General features: G+C 33.2%; 1 protein-coding gene across 6 annotated transcripts in view; it reads right to left on the bottom strand.

Annotated features, from left to right (window-relative positions):
- Nucleotides 1–26,366, bottom strand: part of LOC119631348 (MOB kinase activator-like 2) — an 81,298-nt gene that overhangs the window by 39,544 nt on the left and 15,388 nt on the right. The window contains exons 1-2 of one of the 6 annotated variants that reach the window (XM_038023467.1): nt 20,253–20,645; nt 4,086–4,564 (exon numbers count right to left, since the gene is read on the bottom strand). The exons of 2 other annotated variants lie outside the window; for them this stretch is intronic. In XM_038023467.1, the coding sequence (XP_037879395.1) occupies nt 4,086–4,564; nt 20,253–20,261 (488 nt within the window). In that variant the 5' untranslated portion in view covers nt 20,262–20,645. Of the gene's footprint in view, nt 1–4,085; nt 4,565–12,213; nt 12,816–20,252; nt 20,646–26,366 lie in introns of those variants that run through there. 3 more of the 6 variants (XM_038023470.1, XM_038023468.1, XM_038023474.1) reach the window with 3 other exon arrangements.

The raw sequence follows: 26,366 nt of genomic DNA, 5'->3' as shown, positions 1-26,366 counted from the left end.
TTTAAAACCCATCAGTATAAGACTCTAAACTAAAAGATTTGAAATTTCGAAGCCATGAAAATCATATCCACTTTCTAATCTTTGGACCTAGTTAGCGGATTTTCGCATTCAATCAAATTTGAATTAGTTAGCAATGATTCTGGTAGGTACCCGAATGCATAGAGGTAGCGACAAACTTTACAGACAGACAAAAAGATTCATTTCAACTCTGCTCATTGAAAACATATATATTTCGTATTGAATCAATTTTCTTTGTTACATAGTTCCACGGCCCACAAACATTTGACAAATCTAACATACTCCTGTCGTGGACATGAAATGCTCACATATGCACACGCGTATATACGTTTACTGTTCTTATTTTTTTTTTTTGTAACCATTCTCTTCTGTGTCAGAAAACATTTTGTAACAAGGTCACCATTACAGCTGAGAAGGTGCAGATATTTGTTGCTGGCATTGTCATGCGCTATTTATACATCTGCAGTATTTTTTTTTTCTTTATCTTTTTTCCAGAAATTAATATAAAAATTTTTTCGCACTTCAACTAATAGCCATGGGTTTCTCCTTGCTTTTTTTTTTTAACCGCTTGGAAACGCTCGTATTTACTCGAATTCGATTTATCTATGACGAAAGAAAAGAGAATTGTCCCCCTATCTCATAGCTCTTAGCTCGAGTTCGTGATGATCCTATATATATATATGTAAAATTGATTTTAGAGGACGGTACCTTGCAGTTTGGAAGGATACTTTAATATGTTATTTTCTCAAAATGAAAAAAGTAAAGTTTCCTGTGCTTTGGACAAACCACCAGGAGCAAAGCCAGCAACCCAGAATTTCTTAGCTGATTCGATTCGTATGTATTTTCTGCTATATGCACTTCTGAATGATATATACACTTCACATGATACACGTAAGCGAGCATTAGCTTGCCACATACGTATATTAATAGTGATATTTGGAATTGTCTAATTTTTTATCTTTTTAAATCTACTGAGGTGTTGGTTGTACCGTACGGCAATATTTCAACTTCATCTATGGATTTGACCAAGGGTTATATGTGTGAGTACTCAACGTCAATTTTTGATAGCAAGGAAATGATTTTTTTTTTTTTTTTTTTTTTCAAAATTTGTTATAAGCAATCTATATAGTCTTTTTAAAGGATGATACGATACAACCAGTTAGCTGACATTTCGATGGCTTTTTTAAAGAACGCTTTATCAAACCGCTACAAAGTTTGATTCAAATCTTTTTTTTTTGTTGAAGCATCCTTTTGCGATTTGTAAACAGAGAACAGATGGTGGGGGATAACTGCGAAGTAACGAATGCGGCGGATCGGACAACAATTCGAACTTCAAATCATGCAGTTTTAGCATTGCAGCCGCCATCAACTTGTGACACGAGACAATTAGTTGATTGATTGTAAGCAAACGCGGAAACACACTTCTTCGTGCCAAGAGTGATCTCGATTCGCGGCCACAAATTTCAGCATTTTTTTTTTTTTTTTTGATGTTTTCTGACGTAAACGCCATTTTTGGGCGTTCATCCCGTTGACCGTCCTCGTGACATCATTTAATATCAGTAAGTCATTGAACAATTTTTGTTTTTTACTAGGAAGAGTTGCACATAACAATTTCCAAAGCATTTTTTTATGAATAATTAACGAAATTTTGACAATAACGAAAATAACGCCACTAAAACTAATGTAAGTCACAAACGAGACGAGCGCTTTACGTCGTTTAACAGTTGACCACTTTCTAAAAATAATGTCGATATCTTTTTATAAAGAAATTATTGGCAGATAGTTTAGATGAATTCACTCATAATCTCTTGATAATCAAAAATATATACATGTATATAAGTACATATATAGATATGGGTATAAAGATATGTATAGACGTGGGTATAAACTAAACAGAGCAAAACGAATTCTTATGCAGTCTCCTTTTGTGAAAACATTTTCTTAGAAAGTAGTTACAACTGTTTTCGGCTTTTAATACTCTACACTCAACGAGAATGCCGAAAATACTGACTGAAATTCTTCAAATTCAAATTGTAACTGAGAGCAATAGAAGAAACCTTTAACACTAGAACTACGAAAGTTTTGTACGTATCTGTTTCTGCCAAGTGAAGGTATGAAGCTGAAATTTCGCACAAACATCCCTCGTACGATTAAGAACTTAATGTTAAAAAAATCATTGTCGGCCGCCTACACACACGCCCACCATAATTGAGAAAGTAAAACAACCTCGCAAAGAAACAATAATTTTTTGATGTTTTCGTCTATAACTTTCGATTCTCTCAAGATATTTCGAAAAACTTTCTACTCAAGTGCTTGTCATCAAGTCCACATTCAAATTTGATATAAAAATGGTCCCGATCGATTTTCTAATGCGCTCACTACTAACAATAAAATTTCAATTCCAAGTTATTCCCAATTTATTCAAAAAAATGCAAATGTGTTTTAGAATAAATAGGAAATCAATTAGGAATAAATTGGAACTAAAATTTTATCGCGAATAATGACCGCATTTTATAAGACAATCGAGGCTATTGTCGGATACACGATAATTTTAGCAATCCGAAATTACTCAAGTTGCCCAGAGTACTTTTCAATGTAAATGGGAATCGTTCCAAACGTGTCCTTGACGATTGCGAGTTGCCAGTCTACCAAAAAGAACAGCTTGCAAAGTTCCTTTGCTTAGAACAGTTAAGTTGGGGAAGTGTTTGCTTTAACCCATAAAAATTGGTGCACTTCTGGAAGTCGAAAAAAATAACAAATGAAGAAATATACTTTGCAGTGACGAACCAAAAATAAATTTGGTTGGGAATGATGGGAGGACAAGAAGAAAAATTCCACTTTAGATTTACTAAAAAAGGAGTAAAGCATGGCCGAAGAAATCTACTGATATGGGACTAACTACTTTGCCACATGCGAAAGAAAATAAGTCACCGCTGTGAACACTTCAGCATGACAATGCTGCGAAGCATTTATTCAGTGTACTGATAGCATGGCTGTGGATGTCACTGAACGGGCAAGCCACTCCCCGGCCTCACCTTGTTACATAGAATATCTGAAGAGGACTAAAGCATCATGCTTCCTGTGGCAATAAAAAAGAACAACCAATTGTGGGAAAATATCCAAAAAGTGTAGTATAATATACCGGTAGCAGAGAAAGGAAGAGAGAGAGAGAGAGAGAGAGAGAGAGAGAGACCCACGATAATTAATTACTTCTGGTGGTCACTTTTATATATAATTATGTTTTTGTATATACACCTACTTTACTATCCACTATGCGATATTTTTGAACTGAACTTCATTCAAGTTTTTACCTACACTTCCCATAACTCTAAAGCCATTTTTAAATACGAAAACGTTGCTACATTATAAATAAACGAGAAACATATATATATATATATGTATATAAAAGGAGGAAAATGGAAAGGAATACTCCCTATCGACATAAGGCAACGTAAACCTCTGTATGCATAATATTTGATTTAGCCGCATGCGCAGCCGTGCAGGTAAAGGTTCGCGACTAACAACTCAACGGTCGCGGATTCAAATCTCAAGTGCTGTGGAGTTTTCAATACAGGCGAGCATATGATCTAAGTTATCCGGCAGCCTTCAAATTCATATAACTCGTATACAGACGATTTATTTTTTAATTATATCTAATTAAAGAAATACATATAAAATATTTTAAATTTAGAATTAGAATTGTGTATGGACGGACGTAAGAAACCGGTTTAAAAAGAGTTGATAATAAAAACCATTGAAGTGTAGCATTGTCCCCTTTATTGAAAACGAAACAATGATAGAAAGAAAAGCGGCGGATAAACGAAACGGAATACAGTTAGCGCTTATTTAATAAAAAAAAATAAAAATAAAAACAAAAAAATGCATATTTGGTGAAGTCATCTAATAAATAATTCACCGTGACACACTAACGCATACGAGAAAGCGATATATCGCTTCGCATCGACAATGCGAAGTAAAAAAAAAAATGAATAAATAAAAGAGAAAATTATAAAAAAGCCAAAAAAAAACAAAATAAATAAATAAAAGAAAAGAAAAGAAGAACTTACGCAACTAAGCCGCCCAAGAAAGCAACGGGCCCGCCGCCAATTAAACGTATCTTACGGTGGCAGGAATCAAAGAGAGATGTGCGTGATGACGGCGGTGTCTGAGAAGTAGGTGACATTGAGGTGGTTATAGAGGCGATGGATGAAGAGGCAACGGCTACAGAGAAGACCACCACGTTGGATGGCGTAACAATTGAGTATATAGATGCAAGTGCGGCCGGCGTTGAAGATGAAACCAATTTAAACGTCGATGTTTGTAGAGATGATGCAGATGATTGTGTTAAAGGTGACGTGGGTGAGGGTGTTGCAGACTTGTTTGCATTTATTTTGCGACTACCAGTGTTACCTTTTCGTCTTGTTCTTGCCTTTAAATAATTATAATTAACTTTACTATTTATTATTACACTTGTTCTCTTTGGTCTCGTTATTGCTGCTACTGCCACAAATATTAATAAAGAACCTAGAGCGTGTTGATTTCGCCTCTACGGACGTAACAGTAATAATTGCTGCTGCTAACTAAGTTCAATATGGCATATATTTATATTTATATGTACATATAGAAGAAACGCGATGAGACATGTCAACGAAACGTTTCGAACTTAATTGGAACGCCGTTGTAGTCGTTCTGGTTGCTGAATTTGTTTTCGATGTGGTTTTTTTTTTTTTTTGTTATTTTTGTTTTTGTTTTTTATTTTTTTTTTTTTTTTTTTTTTTTTTTTTTTAGTACAAAAAAGTAAACGGTGTTGACAACAACGAACTGTAAACTTTTAAGTGCTCTTCAATTGATGACGATGAAGTTGACTCGTTCTATGATAATGACGATGGGAAAGATTTAGTTTTCATTGACGATGATGATGATAATGATGACGTTTGGTTTCTGTATTTGAAACAAACATTTTTTGTGATATTATGCGACTGGTAATTATTGTGTTGTGACAATTTTTACCGTAGTTCATATTATGGTAATAAAGCTATTGTGTCATTATCTTCTACATCAACTGCTATTCAGAGTATATTCGATCTATGGGGATTTATGCACACCGCGGAAATCGTCAGATACGTTGAAACGTTATTATACCGATCGATTCAGAATCATTTTCTGTCTGTCCGTCCTTCTGTTTAATGACTATCCAATGCGTTTTGTGTTGAAAAGACAGTTCGCAATTTTTTACACTCATATGTTTTGATCCACAAAATGAACACTACTGAAATTGGATGATATCGAACCATTTTTATAATCAATCCTTATACAACGTCTTATTTTTGAAAAGTTATTAATTATATAAAAACAAATGACAATCTTCAAAATATCTGACGACAAAAAACTCTAAACATTACTGTTTCGGGTTCCTACTGAAAGAAAGCCCTTGCGTATACGAATATAAAGTGAGGCCGGCTATTTGCTAAACCGATTATTAACTGCATAAAACGAAAAAAAAAGAAAATTGATAAAATTGTTTGTTGGTTATATATTCTTATACCGTGCCCTTCTTAACGACAGCGAGAGAAAATGATTAATACACTTTTGCATTAAAGTTTGAATTAACTGAATAAATCTGAAACAAATTATTATTAAGTGAGTCATCGAATGTAGTTAGCACTTCTTATTCGCGAAATATATTTTAAATATATGCAGTTGGGAGTCACTCAACTGTAAACTTAAACTTTAAATTTAACAGAATTGAAAATGAGAAGTTCATCGATTTTTCGTATGAAGCATTCATATACCTTTTAATTGTCAAAAATTGGAACTGTTAACCCTTTTTAAAGAAAATATGTCCGTAATAATAATTTGATATAAGAAGTTTAGTGTAGCAAATTTGGATCATATAGATCTATCTTTAGCCCCTACCCCACCCCATTACCCCCCTTGTAATTGTAGAATTTGCATGAAAAATAAAGTGTAACAATTCTAATGCGGATCTGCGCTCACATATAAATTCACCTATGAGGAGACAAGGTATAATTTTTCGTATTTTATCATGAGAATAAACAAAAAAAAAATAATCAATTGGACGGTGCGGTGTTATGTATTTTACGGGCGGGCTTTAAGTTTGAGGAGAAATATTTCAAAATGTATAATTTCGATAGAAAACAAAGACAACGAATCGAATATCGAAGCATTATATCAATCATGCATATAACAATGTCTCATAATTAATGACTCTTAAAATTCGAGATTTCAAAATCAGTTAAGTTAAGTTGTAAAAACCGATCGGCAGACGACCAGACAAACCGGTAGATAGTATGATAAAAAATGAGTCTATCGTTTAAATTCTTCAGGCGGATGCAGACGCAAGCGCAGACGTGTAAGATACCCTGTATTAGTACAAGTGACGTAAAGTATAAAAACATATTTCATATTAAAGCAATATTACATCAGATTTTTTTTCAGTTTCACTTTCACTTAAACCTGCATAAATATTTTATTTCAAAAGAAATTTCCTTTGTTTACTTTTACTTGAGAGAGCGAATTAATTTTTACGTTTTATACAACTAAACAAAATACATTGCTTAAATACAGAACTTGTATATTAAAGATGTTAAGCGACAATGTCATGTCATATTGTAATTTTATCACTTCAGATAATGTGAAAATATTTTGTTTTAATTGTTGACGATACCTGACTTTTTTCCATTATAAATGACTGACTTTTAAAATAAAAAAAAAATAAAAAAAAAAAAAAACAACCAGCAGCTGAAAATCTCACATAGCCGTTAGATGAATACCAAAACGAAAGTAACAATAACAACCTACACAACAATCAAAATGAAAAAAGTTAATTGAGCAGAGAGATTATTGATTAAGGTATCGAAGGTATATATTTAAAGAAAAACTTCAATTCAAAATTCAATGCTCAATTGCATCATCGCTAGGAAACACAAAAAAAAAAAAAAAAAAAAAAAAAAAAAAAAAAAAAAAAATTTATGAAAAAAAAGATTAAACCCACCCATTGAAATTAATGCAAAGAAAAAAAACCCAATGGGAAACATATTCGTATGGGTTGCAAGCGCAATAAAAAGTTTAATGGCCAGCACGTCATGCGAGTATAATGTATGGTCCATTAATTTAAAATTAGATAAATTATAATCTTTAAATATTTACATAAGCGCTCGGTATAATGTCAAAGTATGAAATTTTAAAAAAATTTCAATTCAATAAAGATTGAATAAAACAATCACATATATATATATATATATATATATATGCAATGCAGCAACACAACAGCAACAGAGAATCTGCTGTATTTATTCATCAGTCAACGTGAAAGTGTGCATATAATCATAACAAAACAACAAAGCTAATGCTTCAAGGCCGACTCTCTCTAAGCGGAGATACGGGATCAGATCATGCTAGGTTTGTTTGTCGAAACATTTTCGTCATACTTTCGTCATACATTCTGTAATGGTTATGTGTACTTCTCTGATACTTTCAAAGATAATTATATATCTATAAAATTAATGCAATTACTAGAATCTTTCATCCGATCATTTACAGAATTTCGAAATTGGGCAAAAATTCATAGCAATCCAACCAATCAATCCAAATTCTGAACCCGTTTAAGCAAGTCCGTCTGTCCGTCCGTATAATTCTCTTTGATACATATACTCCTGGTCGCAAAAGTGACGGTATCTCCTTCAAATTTGGCAAACACATTGGAAATTTAGGTTGAAATTGCGCCAGATCGCCCGAACAATGCTCCTACAATATCGTGTACACCTCTGTTTCCAAAAGGAAGCAGTTGATTTTTTTTTCGCTGATTACTCACAAATTAAATTTTATACGTGTTGCTGTCGTACTTGTACAAACATGGGCAAGTTTGATCTTCCCATTCATTTTTTTTCCCCCAGACTCCCATAAAATAGTATATACGCTCTTGACAAGCGTCAAATTCGAAATGCAACTAAACATATCCGTCTGTCCATCGGTCCGTCTTCCCCACAGTCTGGTATCTGTGGTAAACATTGTGTCGTTCGCAAAAAAAGTAAAATGTCGCCTTTAAATTTTCACTTTTATTCTACGAAAATGTAAAATTCGGCCACATACACCTATAAAATATTATGAAGGAGGAAAACTTTGGTTCTCCTCGTTTTCTAGGCTTTTTTTAGAATAGCATTGGTACGTATAGAAGATTCGCCCACAGCCAAATGCAAAATTCCGACTTGTTTTTTAATTAATATAAATTTAGTCAAAATAAACAGTTAGATCTGTTATCCCATACATTTATACCGCCATTACTCCACCTTCAGTTGGCACTCGATTTATTTTAGATTAATTCTAATTAGAAATATCATGAAAGTCATGGTGTTCTGATATCATTCATTAATAGAAATTCGCTTTAAATCTTTTTTTTTTTTATTTTATATCCACATAATTCGGATTTTTTATACCCTAAACCATTTGTGATATAAGCGTATATTATGTCGTTACGAAGGTATGGAACATCGAGAAAGACTTGAGATATATTCACCTTATTTTGTACCAACCGACTCAAAGTCACTTTCTGAATGAAAATGAGAAATGATCGATAAAGCTTGTCTGTCCCTTCGGCAATCTTGTTCTATTTTGTTTAATCGACTAGCGGCAATTTTTGAGATGCTTTGACGTAATTGGATAAACGGACTTCTTTTGGTCCAAGGATGATCGCTAGTCGATCAAAAGTGCTTAAGTTCGGACCATTTTCTCAACCACCTCCTATAGAACGGCTTATTTTGAAAGTTCATAATATGTACAACAGTGCAGTGGTGCAGTGGTGCAGGTAGGGCATTTAAAAGTGGCCAGGGCCGACTATAGTGTTTTCGCTTGTTTTCTTTATCTGATATTTTCAATTTCTTCCTTATTCATACCATTGTCATGTATGTTATATTATTAGTCAAAAATTTTATTACTAAATTGTAAAATCTTTTTAATTACAATTTAATTAGTTAAAAAAGCTTTAATTTAATTATTTAATTAAAAAAACAAGTAGAACCGGACAAATTCGATCATTAAACGTTTCACTCCTACAAACTCTAAACAGTGCAATTATACCTTGATATACTTCTGTGGATGCCATATAACTCACAGCTCAGAACGCGAACAAAAGCGATCCAAACTTAGCAAATTTAATTTTCTTGCCAAATATATATTTATTCTTCAACTATGTCATATAAAAGCTTTATTTGCATGAGAATCCTTCTGTGCACTGAGGTGTAAAGAAGAGCCCTTACGTACTCTAAATTTTGTATAGATATTTTTTAGATGCAAGTTTTTGTTATACAAGATTGAGAATTAGATTTTTTTTCCATACAAAAGCTTACTTTTCATGAGAATCTGTTTATGCGATGACATCCAAAACGTAGAGCTAAGTGACCAAAAATGGGTACAGTGGCCAAAATGGGTAAAGTTTTCTCGAAAACTTTTGCAAACCACCATTTTTTGTTTATATAACAATTTTTCAAACCAACGCGCTATGTGCGAGACGGCCACAAAACTGTTCCCATCCAATCTGTTTTCAATAGCCTTGAATCAAAGCATCTGCAAGCATTTCAAAAATTCCCACTTGGATATAAAAATTTACGGACGCACGTCACACAGACTAAAAGATAAAGTAAGAGCATATGCTATATAAAAAAAAAAAAAATGGGACGAAGCGTTTTAATCAATCTATTGTCTACCCCTAACCATCAATTCCTCTATCAGGATATAAATTCCGTGCAAATCTTTTCTATCTATCTATCTCAGGCAACCATTTGTTGGTTAGCGCTATAAAAATAGAAAGCCTGCTCGGAGAGGACAATATACGAGTAGTTGAACTAGTTTCCTATGAATAAAACGGAACGATTAGCACATTCGAGTTTAAAGCTACCAACGTTTCGTCAGTGCATTCGATTACATAAGATAGAACATCTTCTTGCTGAGAACTATCGATATTATGACATTTAGTATATTGCCCTCGTCCCTCAATGACGATTTCATTTAGCTTACCCCAAGCCATAATACGCGTTCGCCTAGTCTACATCACTGTGGTTTTTTTGTGCTTTGGATATCTTAATATATCCATTGTCCTTCATCCGTAGCTAGTGAACAATACTATCGGTACAATTAGGCAAAATAAGTAAAGTGACAGACGTTCTTAGTGCCGTGTGGTAGCATTTGCGGTCATTGTCGAAAAACAGCGAGAGTTTATTCTAACCTCCAAGAGGTGTAAAAGAGGTATCTCCGCGGGATAAACTACGCGAACAATTGAATCCCATTTGACAAAACATAAATGTCCGCTATTTTTAGTTTTTAGATAAACGCTAGACATTAGAGATATGAGCTTTGTCTTCAGATAACTCTCATATAAAGTCAACTGTCGAATGAATTAATCTTAACGCCAAAAGCTAATCAAATAGATAAACGCACCCATTGCTTTTATACAGATAGAAATGCTTCTCCATCCTAGAAATAAAGTTTTCAATAAGGAATATAAACTTTTTTGGTTCGATAGCATGCATCAATTTCAATGATTCAGAATATCCCCTTGACCTACATGACGCATATGCTTGAATGTGATAAAATCAGTAATAAAACTGTTATAAAATTATTCTTTGTTCTTAACGTATGCATACATATATGTAGAATAATTCTCAATAGTTTTTCCAATGCTCTTTTTCAATAATTTTTTTCTTGATCTCCTATTTCTAATATTATATTATATATAATATAAATTATAAATAACAGACGGCTCATCGTATGTTTATATGCCGCTCTTGAAGGTGATTGCAATTCGATATTCATCGACTTGTCTTTCTTAAAAAAAAAAATTAAACATAAAGATGCAAGAATATATATACATATATATATCGCTAGTGGCATATATGTTCTTTGCATTTGACGCAAGGATTAGTTTCATACACTTATGTGCACAGAAATAAATTGAATTTAATTGTTGTTAACCTATCACGTATGATGTAAGTCCATCATGTCAAAAGTAACGTTTTCGCGTCAACTATTGATATATCTGCCGGTTACACATTTGACAGAATAAGCTAAGATTACGTCTATTATGAAAATAATATCGTAAACAAATTTTGCGTCGTTGTACGTTATTTAACATCATCTTACATTATTAACAACATCACTCAATAAGTTCGTAACATTACAGTATAGATGTCGCCCATGTTAATGTATCCCCAATGTTTCGCTTTGACGCTACTATTTGCTTTTACAAAACAAGTAAAAAATTGGAGTTTCGTGTGTGACGTCAGTAAAACACCTGCAACTTATACACTAATTGAGCAAATGTTACGAGTCATCCTAGTAATCGGCACTGTGTACGTTCGTACTCTACAAAATTACACGGTGCGGTAAAAGATGTAAAAAGAGAAAATTCAATTTAACAGAACAACAACAAGAAGAAATCTTCAAGGACCCTAAGCCGTTCGCATGCAATGCTACTGCGATCAAAAAATAAGGTGAATTTATTTATAAAATTAAAAATATTGATTTTTCCTATCAAATCAATTTCATCGCCTTTATAGCACTCATAATAACCGCTTGGCATGGCAGAAGAAATTCATGCAATACGCACAATAACGCGATTGCAAATTTTTGAGAGACGTTTTACACGATATTCGCTTGATTGGTGAGTTGTTTGCCGAGCCATATGCGTGCACACAAGTCTGGTGGTAATGGTGGGAAATCAGTCTTTCGCAAACCTAAGTCAAGAGTCAGCAAACCTAATTTCATATGTTTTGGAAAAAAATAAAAAAAAAAACGAAAAGGAAAAGGAAAAGGAAACGCCGTCTAACTCTACCTACAGTATTGATACGAGAAAATAGTACAATCAACCTATAAAAAGAAGAAAAATTAATTTCATGATTTCGTAGTAACCGCGACGTTTTATTGACAAATTCACGTTAGTTTTTATTGAGAATATTATTTATAAATTTTACAATGACATTGATTGCTACAGCTAAAGCACAGATTTGAAAAGTCTCGATAGCAACCGTTATTTTTATATATGTAGATTAATGGAAGATGAAATAATAATTAATTGGAAGCAAAAGCAACAATAAATTTATTAAAAACAATATTCGTTCTATCATAAATTAGTAAATATTATCATTTGGAGTTAAAGAAATAATGTAAATAAATTACGCGTACATGTGAAATCCATTGAATAGCATATAACTCATTAACGAATAATGATGATTGGCGTTATTGTACGGCTGGTGTTGCGTAGAATACTGTTGCTGATGATGACGCACTTGGACACACGAAATAGGTGACACATCATTTGACTTGTTTGTCGATGAGAGGGGAGCGATGTTGGAATTATTATTATTATTATTATTTGAGCGATTTGTGTACGCAGCTGCTGTATTGGCGGTGGCTGCAATCGATGACGATGATGAGGTGAACGATGTCAGAACGCCCCCCATGGACGTTAATGCGTTCCAATAACGATAGCTTGATGACGAAGGCGAAGGCGAAGGCGAAGACAAAGACAACGACGTAACAGAATTTTCAACCGAAGTGGCCGAAGAAAGTTTCATTATACCAGGACAACAGCAGCAACACATAAAGGCAGATTAACAGATTATCAACATATGCGGAGAGAAGAAGCCAAAAACAGCACGCACAGTGAATAATTTCCAAATGACACACAAAAACTGGTTTATACAGTGTTATTGTATTAAATGATTACAAGTCTGTCTGTTGTTTTTGTTGTTTTTTTTTTTCGTTTTTTTTTTTATTATATATTTTTTTTTTTCGTTTTTTCAAATTTTAAATTTCGCCTACAAAATTTTTGCATTTCTTAAATCGTATGGTCTAAGGCATTACCGTAAAATTATTCATAATGCTCGACGAACGATAACAGTTGCTCATCATTTAACAGATTTTAAAAATTATTTTAAAAGGAAATAAAAGAAAAAAAAAAAAAAAAAAAAGATTTACAACACATAAACAATATATAAACTTGAATTTGTCGATCCAAATTAATCAACAGGTATATTGTGAGTCATGAAAACACTTCATATATAGTTAATAGTTAATGCTTGTATGGATTTTGAACAGCGCTATCTATTGGTCAAAAAATGGGTAAAACAATGCGAAATATCAATGTACGCAACGGTTAAATTCAATTAATTTGATCTTTGTCATAGGTTTCCGTTTAGTATTATTGAGTTATATCTGTATATCTGTGTATACAGACGCTCGTCATCGAACGCTCAAAATTTGCATTTTTGATCTTCATTACGTTTGTTGTTGTTTGATTTGCAGAAATCTGCTGGCGAAGCCCATCAAACACTTTTAGAAGCTTACGGTGATGATGATGCTGCTCCCCATCATATCCCAATTCTCGGTTGACTAGTAGTGTGAATTTGATGCCAATGACACAGAATGGACTGACGCAGACTAAAAAAGTTCGTACACAACGAAGTGGACAATGGGAAAAAGTTTGTAGACGTTTCTCAACAAAATGCCTTTTTGAAGTGAAAAAATGATCAAAATACTTACAAACGCCTAATATGCTCGTAGCAATGAAAATCGAACAAAAAATCTATATTCGATTCGAAGGAATCTATCTATCTATCTATCTATCGCTTCCGGGTATCATTTTAAGTGTAAATGCAATAGTGAGCTGATTAGGTTTATTTATCATTTGTCTTAGATAAGTATAATCCATCATTGATTACTTCTGGCAAAAAGAAAGCTTTCAAATCAAAATATTTGATTTATTATATTCAATTACATATAATATCAATAGTTTCGATAGAGAGGCATGTACGTTTGATATTAAGAGAGAGAGAGAGACAAATTACATTGAAATAAAAAGAAGGCATTTTTCTATTACTTGTGCAAAAAAAAGAAAATGTCTAAATATATGTTAGAAGAGTCTTGTGCGAAGATAGAGGAAAAATCACAAAATGCATACGAATGATTTTCGAAATTTAAATTTCGAACTGATTTGCATATGCAACGACGATCGCCAATCATTGCACAAACAATAAAATTTATGAATACGTTTTTTCAATGCTCTATAGGTCTTGCGGCCTGCATATTATACGTTAGGTAAGTGGTTGTCGGTTGTAAACAAAATATGTCATAAATATTTATTTCCGTTTCGGTGCCTTGTTCAACCTTCGTTTCAGCGTAATTTGTTTTTACCTTATAAATTTACTGCAAAACATTTAACTAATAAAAGCGAATAAAAGCGATGACCACGGAAAGCTTAAAAAAAAAAAAAGGCGCATTTTCCGCATCTGCATTTAAATTATATTCGATGCCATACTAGAACTAAGTAAAGTAAAATCAAATATAATAAAATAATGGATAGGCATTGGCCATAAAATGTGAAGCATTTTTATTGCTGGCACGGTGGTATTGCACAATGCAACAGCAGATGCTACTGTGTGTGGTGTACCACCCAACCAACCTTCTCTTCTAACCAACCAAACTCGTCTAAACTATAGCGGTGGTCAGATTAAACGACCTATTCACTGACATACACAAACTTGCGGTGCGGTGCATACATTATCATCGCTGAGAAATGTAATAAATGCGAAATACAGTGGAAAACAGGGAGGAGATAAGGCAAAACATAATGGAAAACCGCCGTTAAAGGTCAAACATACAGAAAAACTGGGATATATAATGTAATTTGTACTTTATAGAAGTGCAATAAAAAAAAAAATATATATATATATAAACATTATATATATATATAAAAACGCATTAAAGTAAGTAAAGAAATAACAATATATACATAATTTGTGTATCCACATAAACGCAATAAACTTTAACAACATTTGATACCGCAATCTGAATCGAAAGAAACGAAGAAGGGCAACAAGAAAGATTCAATATCGGAGTCAGATGTCAGTGCAACTAAGAAGAAGAAAAAAAAAAAAAAAAAAAAACTGGTACTCAACAGCAATAAGTAAAGAAACATTTGTTTAAATATATGTAAAAAAAAAAAGCCTTGAGGCGAATCTTGAATATCGATCGTATAATGCAAGTATATGAAAAATCACTTTGCCTATCGCAATCATTTCTCCGCTGACAACTTCTACTAACGCTATTGTATCTTTCAATATCTATCTATCCGGGGATCACGGGCCACCCTATAGTTATTCATACTGCGACTTTTCATATAATATTGTCTTATATAGTGAAAGTGGTCGAAAAATTGATCCGATCTCAAGCATTTTCAATAGCGTTCGTCCTTCGGCCAAGATAAGTCCGTTTATCAAATTGTATCAAAATATATCGCCAAAACTGCGTCCTATAGGCTGAACAGGGCTCACAAACGGACAAATTGAGAAAGTGATTGTAAATCTATCGGTATAATAGGTCCTACTGTGTGTGTCAAGGGTCAAACAATTATCATAATTAATAAGAAAGTTATATATGACATAGTGTTATACATGGCATAATCACCGCTACCCATTGCCTTTTAGCAACATATGGTAGTGTTCACGTATTCTTTAAACGAATTGAAGCTTCTTCCCAAATTCGATCTGTGGAATCTGTGGTCAAAGAACCTTTTTATTTTTTAGTAGTATACGATTCTCTATTAAATCGAATTAGAAGCAATAACAAAGGTAGATCCCTCTAACAAGCTTACATATATATATGTTTTTTTATAATTTGTTTGGAGAATTTTTCAGCGAAATATCGAGTTGCGATCAAACCAACTCACCGTCCTTTTCCTTTTCTATCAGGCAATGGCTAAATCATTCTAACTAGAAAAATTATTATACTTCTATACTTTGACAATGAAAACAAAAAAAACCGTAATAAAATTGTACTCGCCTAAGGACAATCGCAAATATTCGTCGCCTACGATGAAAACACTTGTCAACTGTTTGCAATTTATTTCTTCCTTCGTTCTTGCTGCCGCGACTGACTGACTAAGTAGAGTGTTGCGGCTGGATGTTTGCAAAAAAGTCAAAACATAATTGAATTTTGTCTTTTCGTTTCTAATGGTCTTACACAATATATATGTATACAGATATATATATATATATATATATCATTGATTGGCTTTGGAAATTAAATTTATAAACTCAACTGCTTGGCTTCCTTGAATCAACCATCAAAACAGCTGTTAAAAATATATGTACAACTTTACACATTCATTTTAACTGATCAATTCTGAATAAATCTTGAAATATTTTCATCATTATTGACTTACCATCAACCGATAGCTAATATTTGAATGTTTGCAAATTTCTCATACGTACTTTACTCACATTATATTCATATATATGCATATATATATATATATATATTAAGCTGTTCCCCACAACCCAATTGATTGCCGGAATACCCGAGTATAATTTTTTTAAGTTCAATAAGTAAAAAAAATCTGCATTAAAACCTGAAAGTCTAAACCATTTTTGCAATTCTTGGCGTGTAAAAACCTTCTGAGTGTAGTTTTTCAAGGAAACGTGCAAAAGTAAGCTACATTTTATTTTAGCAAACGCAATACATTGGCAAAGATATGAACTCCGTAAGTGTACGCCGATGAAATGAATTTACATGACACGAGAAAGTTCCTCCTCTTAGTTAAATGTAATAAAATGTTATAACAAAAAAAAAAAAAAATAAATAAATAAATAAATAAATAGAATTATCTTTACCCTTCCAGTCGCAAGAAACTACATTTTTCTTTGTAAGACGATAACCGCTTACAGCCCACACTACTTTCCACATATATCCTTTTAAGAGTGAAAGAAAAATTCAAATTTCACTGCTCCTCTTAACGTATTGCTCCATGTGACTCAAATCAACATAAAAGAAAAAATTCGCTTAGAGGATTATTATCGCGCCATCTACTTGCATTGCTCGCGTTCACTCTAAACAAAAAGTTTGACATTTTTTTCTTTTAAATCAATTTTGATAAAATTAAAAACATAAAAAAAAACCTTGAGATCTAAACAACAACAAAATGTTACTACAATATTCTGGCAGTCAAGAAAAGTACTTTCAAAAAACAAAACAAGAAAAAAATCAACTTTGAACTGATAATAAAGAAAAAATAATAATAATAATTAACAATGTCGAATATAATAATAAAATTTATACATTCTTCACAAACGCGAGAATCTTGGGGCAGTTCATTGAGCTTAAAGAAAAACATGGCTGCATCCTTCGAAAAATTTCTCTTTAGATAGCCTCTGAATCTCTCGTAATCTTCTGAGCGACTCGAATTATACCTTAGGGGGGAAACTCCATTTATATCCCCCCCCCCTCCCTCCCTCCCGCTGCCCTTTTCTCTGGCAATAGTTTGATACTCAAGAAGATTAGTAAGTATATATAGGGTCATCCATTTTGCAATATCGAAGTATTTGCCCCTTTGGTGTAAAGAAAACTCATCTGAGGTTCCTGAGGTTCCTAAAGGAATTTCACGTGTCCAAGAAATAAGTGTTGGTTATGGTTTATGGACTGAAGATGACATTGCCATTGCAGAACACTAGAGAGACAGATTTTTATTGACTTTTCGCGGCACGAATTAAATGATTTCTCTTTAGATGATGGTTTTAACAAAATGCAGCAAATTTTCCTATTGCTTTCTTTACTTTGAGGTTATGTTGGACCGTTGTCTAAATCCAAAAAGCCATTAACTCTAATGGACTCTATTCCCCAAGATTATTCATGAGATTTATGTGAAAAAATGGGAGAAATTCTTCTTGCAGGATTGAATTTTTGCAAACGTCCGGAAGGGCTCATTTATATGGGGTTTGTTTTGCAATGAAAACGGCATGAGCCGATGTCTAAAGTAAAAAAAAACTTGATATTGATGATATCTTTTTACTGGGTAGTTTTTATTAAAAATTAAAACAAAATTCATTTTTGGAAAATACTAAAAAAAAAAGGGATGCTACACCGGAGACATCTCCACGAAACATCTTCAGCTCAAAGGGCTATGTAGGCTGGAAATACAGTGCAATTGGCCAAACTTTCCGGAACCATAAAATTTCTCATACATATTGAGATAGATATTCGCGTTCGTTCTCTTTCCTCGAAAGCATTTCCTTTTTCTGCATCTTTCGAAGAGAGAATCGCGCTTGCGAAATAATAGGAGAACAAACAGCATAAATAAAGTCGAATTCATAATTAGAATAAATTTTCATCACAAACGAATCGGTCACTTTCAGCTTCACATTGATTCAGCAATAGTCTCGACGAAGCCAGACTAAGATGTTTTTCTTTGGAAATATTTTGAAACGAACATCAGTTCATTCCAAGGATATAGAAATCAACATATAAAAGCAATTAGATTAGAGTCAGGAAGTCTTTTCGAAAAGTCGCGAAATTTGAAGAATTTTTCAATAGTGTTTGTCTTTACCCGCTTAAGATGATGCTTAATTCTTTAATATGTCATAACGCGATGCAACGAATTATGATAAGTTTGGTTAAGAAAAGTGTTCATAGCAACGGACACAATGAACATTCAAATTTCAAATATCGGCTACAATAGGACAATTATTTTATTGGAATCTTCTTTCTTCTCGTTTCTGGCTTGATTTTTATCAAGTGCACAAATTTAGACGGTTTTGCCTGTGGGATGCTAGCAAGTTTGAGAAAACTTGGAAGCTATAAAATATATATGTGGAGAAAAGCGAGTATTTTCCAGTCTTACAGGTGATATTGATTTAATTTTGACCTCAATATTTATCAGAGCCATTTAAATAGTCTGCAGTAAAAAACGTTCTCAATCAGCCCACTGAAGTGCCGCATCTTTAAGCAAACAAACTGCATAGATAGATAACCAAGAGTCGCCACAAGTTGAACATACAATAGCTTTACTACCTGTTTTTATTTTTTTATTTATTTACTTTTTTTTTTGTTTTTTGTTTTTTGTTTTATTCTCCCACTCCATATGTCACAGTTTGCAATTTCTCTTTAACACTTTACGTCTGTTGTTGCACTTTTAACTTTTTAATAACAACAGTGAAAAATGAGAACACTGCAGTTGCATGACAGTTGGAGAGGAAATTACTGTACGTGAACACACTACGTATATGCAACTGAATATGTATAATAGGCAGGCACGTATGTGCGAAGTTGTGGGAATGAAGTCATGAAATAATTGCAAAGCAGCAACCGTATCAACGACTGCAACAATAACCACAACAGCAATAATTCCATAAATATATGTATATATATAATATATATAGATAAGTAAATTGTAATATTTGAAAAAATAAAAATAAAAAAATAATTATGTTGAAATATAAAGTAAATGAATAAAATTAATATAATTTTGTTGTAGTCATTGCGGTGTGCGCTACTTTTGGATGGTAATAGAAAAAGTTTCTGTGAACACACTAACATATTTGGAAATGAAAAAATATACAAAGAGAGTAAGTATATTTGATATTTAAGCTTGCAAAAAAAAGGAAAAAAAAAAAAACAAGAAAACAATAAAAAACATTTCTAATTGTAGCAGAGATTCCATAAAAAGAGCAACAGCGCCAATGAAAACAGACAATGAAAATGCAGTTTTGGACGGCATCACAGCAGCAACGGCAATGTGTTGCGCTTGGACGAACAACTGCAACAACTCAACATAACTGACTGACTAACTGACTAAGCCGCTGCAAGAAAATCGGGTTAAGGAAGAAAAAGTATAAAAAGAGTGTGCTAAAGTAAATGAATTGACTAACTGACGACATTATGGTTTGCTTGGTTAAACAAGTATTAAAAAAAAAAAAAAAAAAAAAAAAAAAAAAAAAAAAAAAAAAAAAAAATTTAACAGCAACAACAATACGAATCATTAAACCCATACATATGTTATAAAAATATGGTTTATTATAAATAAACAAAAAATCTAGAAGAAAAACAAAGCAACATACAACAACAACGACAAAATGAGCAACTGTTTGCATCAATTTTAACAGTATTGCGAACAAAATGTAATATTTTTTCTGTTTTAAGTTTACACGCGATTGTAAGAGAAATAAAATTTCACAAATGCTGAGGAAGCAGAAGCAGCAGCAACGCCAAACACCAAGAGCAATTATAATGTTTTTTTTATTTCTTCGTTTTTATATATATATATATATATATATATATATATATATATTCTTTTTTATTTTTTTTTTTTGCCTTTTTTTTTTTGCTTCAAAAATAAGCATAAGAACAATAGCAAGAAGAAATAATTCTATTTTTAATATTTATTTTTGCACCTTAAACATTTGACACACGTTTAGAACAATCCGACATATATTTTTAAAAACGATGCCTTTTATGATATATATTTATTCACGTCTGTATGCAGTTTCATACACAACAATACATATTATTTTTATTATTATTGTTATTATTATTATTATTATATCTCTGTTTTAAAATAACCGAAAGAAATTTGCATAAGTGATGTTTTTATATTTATTTTTAAAAACACTTAGAGAAGAGAACGAAAAAAAAAAAAAGAACGAAACAAATGCACGTCAACTTAATACTACACGTAGCATGTTTGCGCGTATGCAAACAAAAAAAAAACGAAAAAAGGGACAAGTTTACGTCCGACCGAACACTCAATCCGATCCAATCATACCAAATGTAAAGTTTAAACTAAAAACAGTTGGCAGCAGTAACTTGTTCTGTGTTTTCATGTCTAGTGTGACTACATACACCAATGAGCACAGACCTACATTTAATGTACACACACATAGACACAGCCAGCAAGCAAGCAAGCAAGCAAGCAAACAAGCAAGCGAGCGCACACACACACACAAACGCACATAACATTTATATGCATGTATATACATTTACATTATTTGAGGCAGTAATGCAACGTTATAGAAACGCTGACTTGTACAAGTTGAATGTGCTTTTAACACAGGGATGATATATATAAGATTATTACTTTGTACTTTTCAAATTAAAAAAAAGAAAATAAAAAAAGTACTTTTTTTCTGACTCGGGAAACTTGCAATCTAGTTTCGTGAAATCAGAAATTTATTTATTTTATTTCATTTATAAACTATATATATATATATATATACATCGCTACTGTGATCAACGAATAACGAGAATTTTTTATTTAAACGTCGCGGGTACTATGAAATTATATTATTATTTTTTTTTTTTTTGTGAGTTGGTAGTACTATCTTTAACGTATGTGGAATTTCATGTCAATATATTCAATCGCTCTAGGCAGAGTTACTTGCGTTTTTTTTTTTCTGTAAACACACAAAAATGACTTTTGCGATTTTTATATCCTACACAGTGGGTGGTATAAGGGTATATCAAGTTCGTGCGGATATATGCAACACCTAGGAGAACTTGAAATAGATCCACCGTTTATTATTCCGAATTACTTTCAGAAACGATTTAAGTTTGTCCGTCCGTGTGTCCGTCTTGTTTTCTTGTGGTTAATTTGCAGATATTCTGATGAAATTTGATACACTGACATGTTAAGGTATTCAAAATGGCTCGGATCGAACCACTTTTTCGTTCACTTCACACATCACGCTTTATTATTGATTAATATATATTGTACCAGTTTTCCACAATAAATGCCTTTTTCATGCCTGGAAAAGTGATCAGAATTTTTTCAAACACCATCGTTTCAAAATCATGTTTTGAGCGAAAATGAAAACGAAAATATAATGATTCTGCTTCGATCTAAGGGCGTCTGTTCATCTTGGTCGCTTGTGTTTAATCCACAATCTAAGCAATTTTTGTCATATTTTAATGGAATTTGATACAACCTGACTCGTCTTAGCCGAAGGGTGAACAGCGATCGTCCATCGACGAAAACATGCCAGTGTGTCAAATTTCATTAAAATATCTCAATAATTGCAGCCAAGTTACAAAAAAAAGACACCAAGACGGACAGACAAACTTAGATCGATTTAAAATCATTTAATTTTCATTTAGAAAGTGATTCTGAATCGATTGGTAAATGCATCAAATCTTATATCATTTAAAATATATTTCGCAGAAATTTTTCTCCCTTGGCTCTCAAGGCGGTCGCTTTTCTCGTCGTCTGACTTTCCATAATCTATGAGTAAATTTCCTTTCCCGACTTTTCTCGTATTCCTCAATACGTCATGTCTTCAGCAATTTTCTCATTGTGGTTAGCCATGGACGTGCGACACAATGCAATTGTTTCGTTGAAAGCAAACGCGATGTTTATTTGGAAAACGGCTTTCTTATGCGCAAAAGTCAATACGAAATAGTGAACCCCTTGGTTTTTTGATATCTTTACAATACCGAGCTTTTCTTTGCTGCTTCAGATATCAACTATCATCAGGAATTATTTCAGGACTTTGATATTTTCTGCTTTAAACCACATCTTTTTTTGGCCCTGAATGCTGGTCTAATATGTAATACTGGCATTTACACACACGCCCCATCAATACCAGCAAGCAGTGGAAATAGTTTTTGCACATCGCTAAGTATTTTAAATAAGCGAAAGAGCGTTTATTGGTAAAAATTTACAATTTTTTTGTACATTTTTTTGTTTAATCGACAGCATGTCTGTTAGGATGCTTAACTAGTACGGCAATTCCAACACGTACATGCATAGTTTGTGCGAAAATCAATATCTATAGAATCTAAACCATATAGATCGAAAAAGGTTGAACTAAACCGATAGTTTTTGTTTAAAGACTAAAATGAAAGAGAGCCATAATATTAGGTATAGGCGCAATACATATTTGCTCGATCCTAAGAGAAGTATTAGAGGTTTGCACGTATTTTGATCAATTTTTCATTTTATTTCTTTTTGAGGAAAATATATATTAATGAAAACATTTCCCATCATTTTCATCGAGAGAACGATATAGTTTTGGCAGCGATCCAATCAGCGACCTATTTTCGCACTGCTTTAGCATTTCGAAATTGCGTGCCAACCAAGCCATGCTGCGTCGTTCTCAACAACTAGTAATTTAAAGGCGCTATGTCTGGTGGTGAGTATGGTAGATGCGGCAGACTTCCTTTTCTTACACGAACAGCAAAATTTTATCCTTGGCAACTCTTGCAATGCGTAGCTGAGCTTTGCACATGCAAGCGGATAAGTTGTTGTCTGTTAACTGCTATTGCTGGCCTTTTTTGCAAAGATACATCGTGCAATTTATTCAACTGATGTCTGTAGACATCTGCAGTGACAGTTTCCTTCGAACTTAGCGACCCGTATTACACTACACTTTACTGATCCCGCCATATGTGCAACCAAACTTTACGGCCATGAATATTTCGCTGTGTTGAACTAACCCATGACTTTTTGCAATTGGGATTGCTGTAGTAGACCCGCTTTTTTGGATGATAGTCGTTTTCCCTACTTTTGGGTCTTTCCCGTCGCATGTCGACATCTGGAAGCAATTGATTTATCAACTACTCTCTCTCTTTCTCTCTCTCTCTTCGAAAGTTTATGGAAAGTTTGAGTTGGGTTTTCGTCCAGTAAGTCTTGCAATTCATTATCTTCGAACTTTTTTAGTCTTCCAAGCCGTTCTTTGTCATCGGAACCAAAATCATCACTTTAAAACCCTTACGACCAAAACGGACAACGTCGAATATAATGGAGCAGCAATGAAACAACAAAAGTAATGATTGCCGAAAATGTAGTTTTAAGCGTTCCATGATTACCGCCCGTGTACACTAAATAACTTAATAATACTAAATGTAAAATTTTTATCTGATGTAGCGAATGATCGAACTTAAGCGTTGTGTACATTGATAGCTTCGCATTACTTTACCATTTTTCCGAAAAGATGTCGCTGAACAGAATACATGCAAACACCTGTTATATTTGTACTTTATTTATGGAACGCTTGCAAACCATCAAAATACAAAAAGAACATAAAAAAAGAACTAATCCCTTAATGGATTATATATCAATCAATCAAGTGTGAGAAATTATAGAGTTTCCGTTTATTTGGACAAACACTTGTCGACTTAAACCGACAATAAGTATCTTTTGTTTGCTTGTTTGTTTGTTTATTTATTTATTAGTTAATTTTTTCTTTCCTTCTACATCATCATATTGTGATGTATTCGCAGTTCACACTGATGTCGTCATAAAGTCTTATGTCGTTTAATACTCGTTTTTAATGCATGTACGTAAAAATCAAAAAAGAAGAGTATAAAGTGCATAATTTTTTGAGAGTAAAATAGAGTCGAAAACTATATCCATATAAATCGTTCTTTACTTTGACGGGACTTGTGATTATAATTAGGATTATTATTAAAAGTTTTTTTTTTTTTCTTTTTTTGCCTTAACTTTACTTACTCATTACTATAATTCAATCCATTCGTTCAATACATTGCTTAAAAGATCAAGTTATGTGGATGACAAGTCGGTGATCGCTTCTCTAAAAGAATGTCTCGTGAATAGTTCATTCAAACATTCATATGGACTTGTTGTCTGTACGCACTGCTACTTTCTTTCTTATTAACCATTCCGCATCAATAATAATGACATATAATTAAGTGATTGCATTTGTTTTGATCAGTGACATTTATTGGCGCAAATAAAAAACTATCAATATGCACAACGGTTAAATCCGATCATTTTCACCTTTCTCCATCTAAAATAACAGTTTTTCAATTAGTATTACTGAGTTATATCAGTGTATACAGACGCTAGTCATCGAAAACACACAAAATTGCATTTTTCAAATTTATTTCTTTTGCTGTTTGATTTAAAGAAATCTGCTCACGAAGTCCATCAAACACTTTTCGAAGCTTATGATGATGATGCTGCTCCATCACATCCCAATTGATGGCTGACTTGATGTCAATAAGAAAGAACGGACTGGAGATCCAAGAAAGTACAAAGACAATAAATTGAACAATGGAAAAAAGTTGTAGAAAATGATGGGCCCCGTTTTGATCAATATATATGGTAGCAATTTTTCTCAATAAATGCCTTTTTGAAGTGAAAAAAATGATCAAAATACATGCAAGCATCTGAACGTAAGGTAAGTTGCGGTTACAGCGCGCGCACACCGCTGACCGATGTCAGATGTGCTGTTGTTTATAAAGACGTGTTGTACGTACTTGCGATAAATAAATTCCTATTCCTATTCCTATCGTGCGAACGTTACACAATATCGGACAGTTAAAAGTTTTGTTGTGCGCCTGCTTCCTATTTGCTAATATGATGAAACCGATCTCGATCGATATTTATTGAATTGCTCCTTTCCTACAACTCCGTTTCACTCTGCTCAGAATGAATGCAATGGCGTTGAATATAGCTATACGTAAGAATATCCATTGCTCTAAGAGGAACAAACAACCGCACATAAATTTGAAACCGTTAATTTTGTCGTTTAATGAATGATTTTGTTTTCATAATTATTTCGAGCAAGTTTTTGATAAGGAAAGAGGAATGACAGGAATATGAAACGACAACACGGCAGCCATTCTCGCGAAGCATGTTTCACATAATATCGAGACCTCGTCGGCCCATAAGCAAATTAGTGAAAAAATTGGAATATAACGAGAAAAATATTCTTTAATCTACACCAATATAGCCACAGAAGGGGATGAACCTTTTTGGTAAAATTTGTTTTCTATATGATTAGGGAGCAGCGTTTGAATGGAGGCGTTCAATTATTGATCAAAGACAATGTCCTTTTTGCTAACAAGTAAAGCCTAAATTTACTTGTTGAAAAAAAGATTACGTAATTTTCTAAATTATGTTATTTCAAAGAGAAGATCAAGAATTCGAATGAAGAGAATAGGAATTGAATATTGAGGAGAAGTAGAAGAAGACAGAAATGAATTTAACCCTAGATAATTAATTTTTCCTTCAATAGACTACTGCCGTTCCCAGCAAGTTTAGCTAAATCAAAGTGTTCCGTTACTCTCGCTCCCATTTCACACACTCCATCTTCATAGTAGTAGTAGTAGAATGTGTGGTCCGAAAGTGATAAGTCCGCCTGCATACTTCTTACTTTTCAAGATATACGGTAATCGTCGAATGTCGAGAAATTTCCATCAATACCATAGCCGGCCATTTTTGCGGCGTGTATTTTTGCGTTTCTCCCGCATTTTATTACTAACCTAAATATAAAGTATACCTTTTTTGTATCACACTCATGATCAGCCGGACAGCAATCCTACGACAAACAAGTCTGAGATAATCCATTACACAACGGGACCAAAGCAACAGTGGATACTGTATCAGTACTGCTCATTAGACCAGTAGACCAAGCCACTTTGCTTCTTCTATGATATTCCGCAACTTAAGCTCAATGAATGCATATGCTATTTATGTGTCAAACAAAGTACGCCAGTGTCGGAAAGGGGGGGGGGGGGGGGGGGGGGGGGGGGGGGGGGGGGGGGGG

The sequence above is a fragment of the Glossina fuscipes genome, unplaced genomic scaffold (assembly GCF_014805625.2).
Source record: "Glossina fuscipes isolate IAEA_lab_2018 unplaced genomic scaffold, Yale_Gfus_2 1, whole genome shotgun sequence".
NCBI lineage: Eukaryota > Metazoa > Arthropoda > Insecta > Diptera > Glossinidae > Glossina > Glossina fuscipes.
Note: the sequence above shows the minus strand (reverse complement) of the source record. Positions and strands in the feature narration are given on the sequence as shown.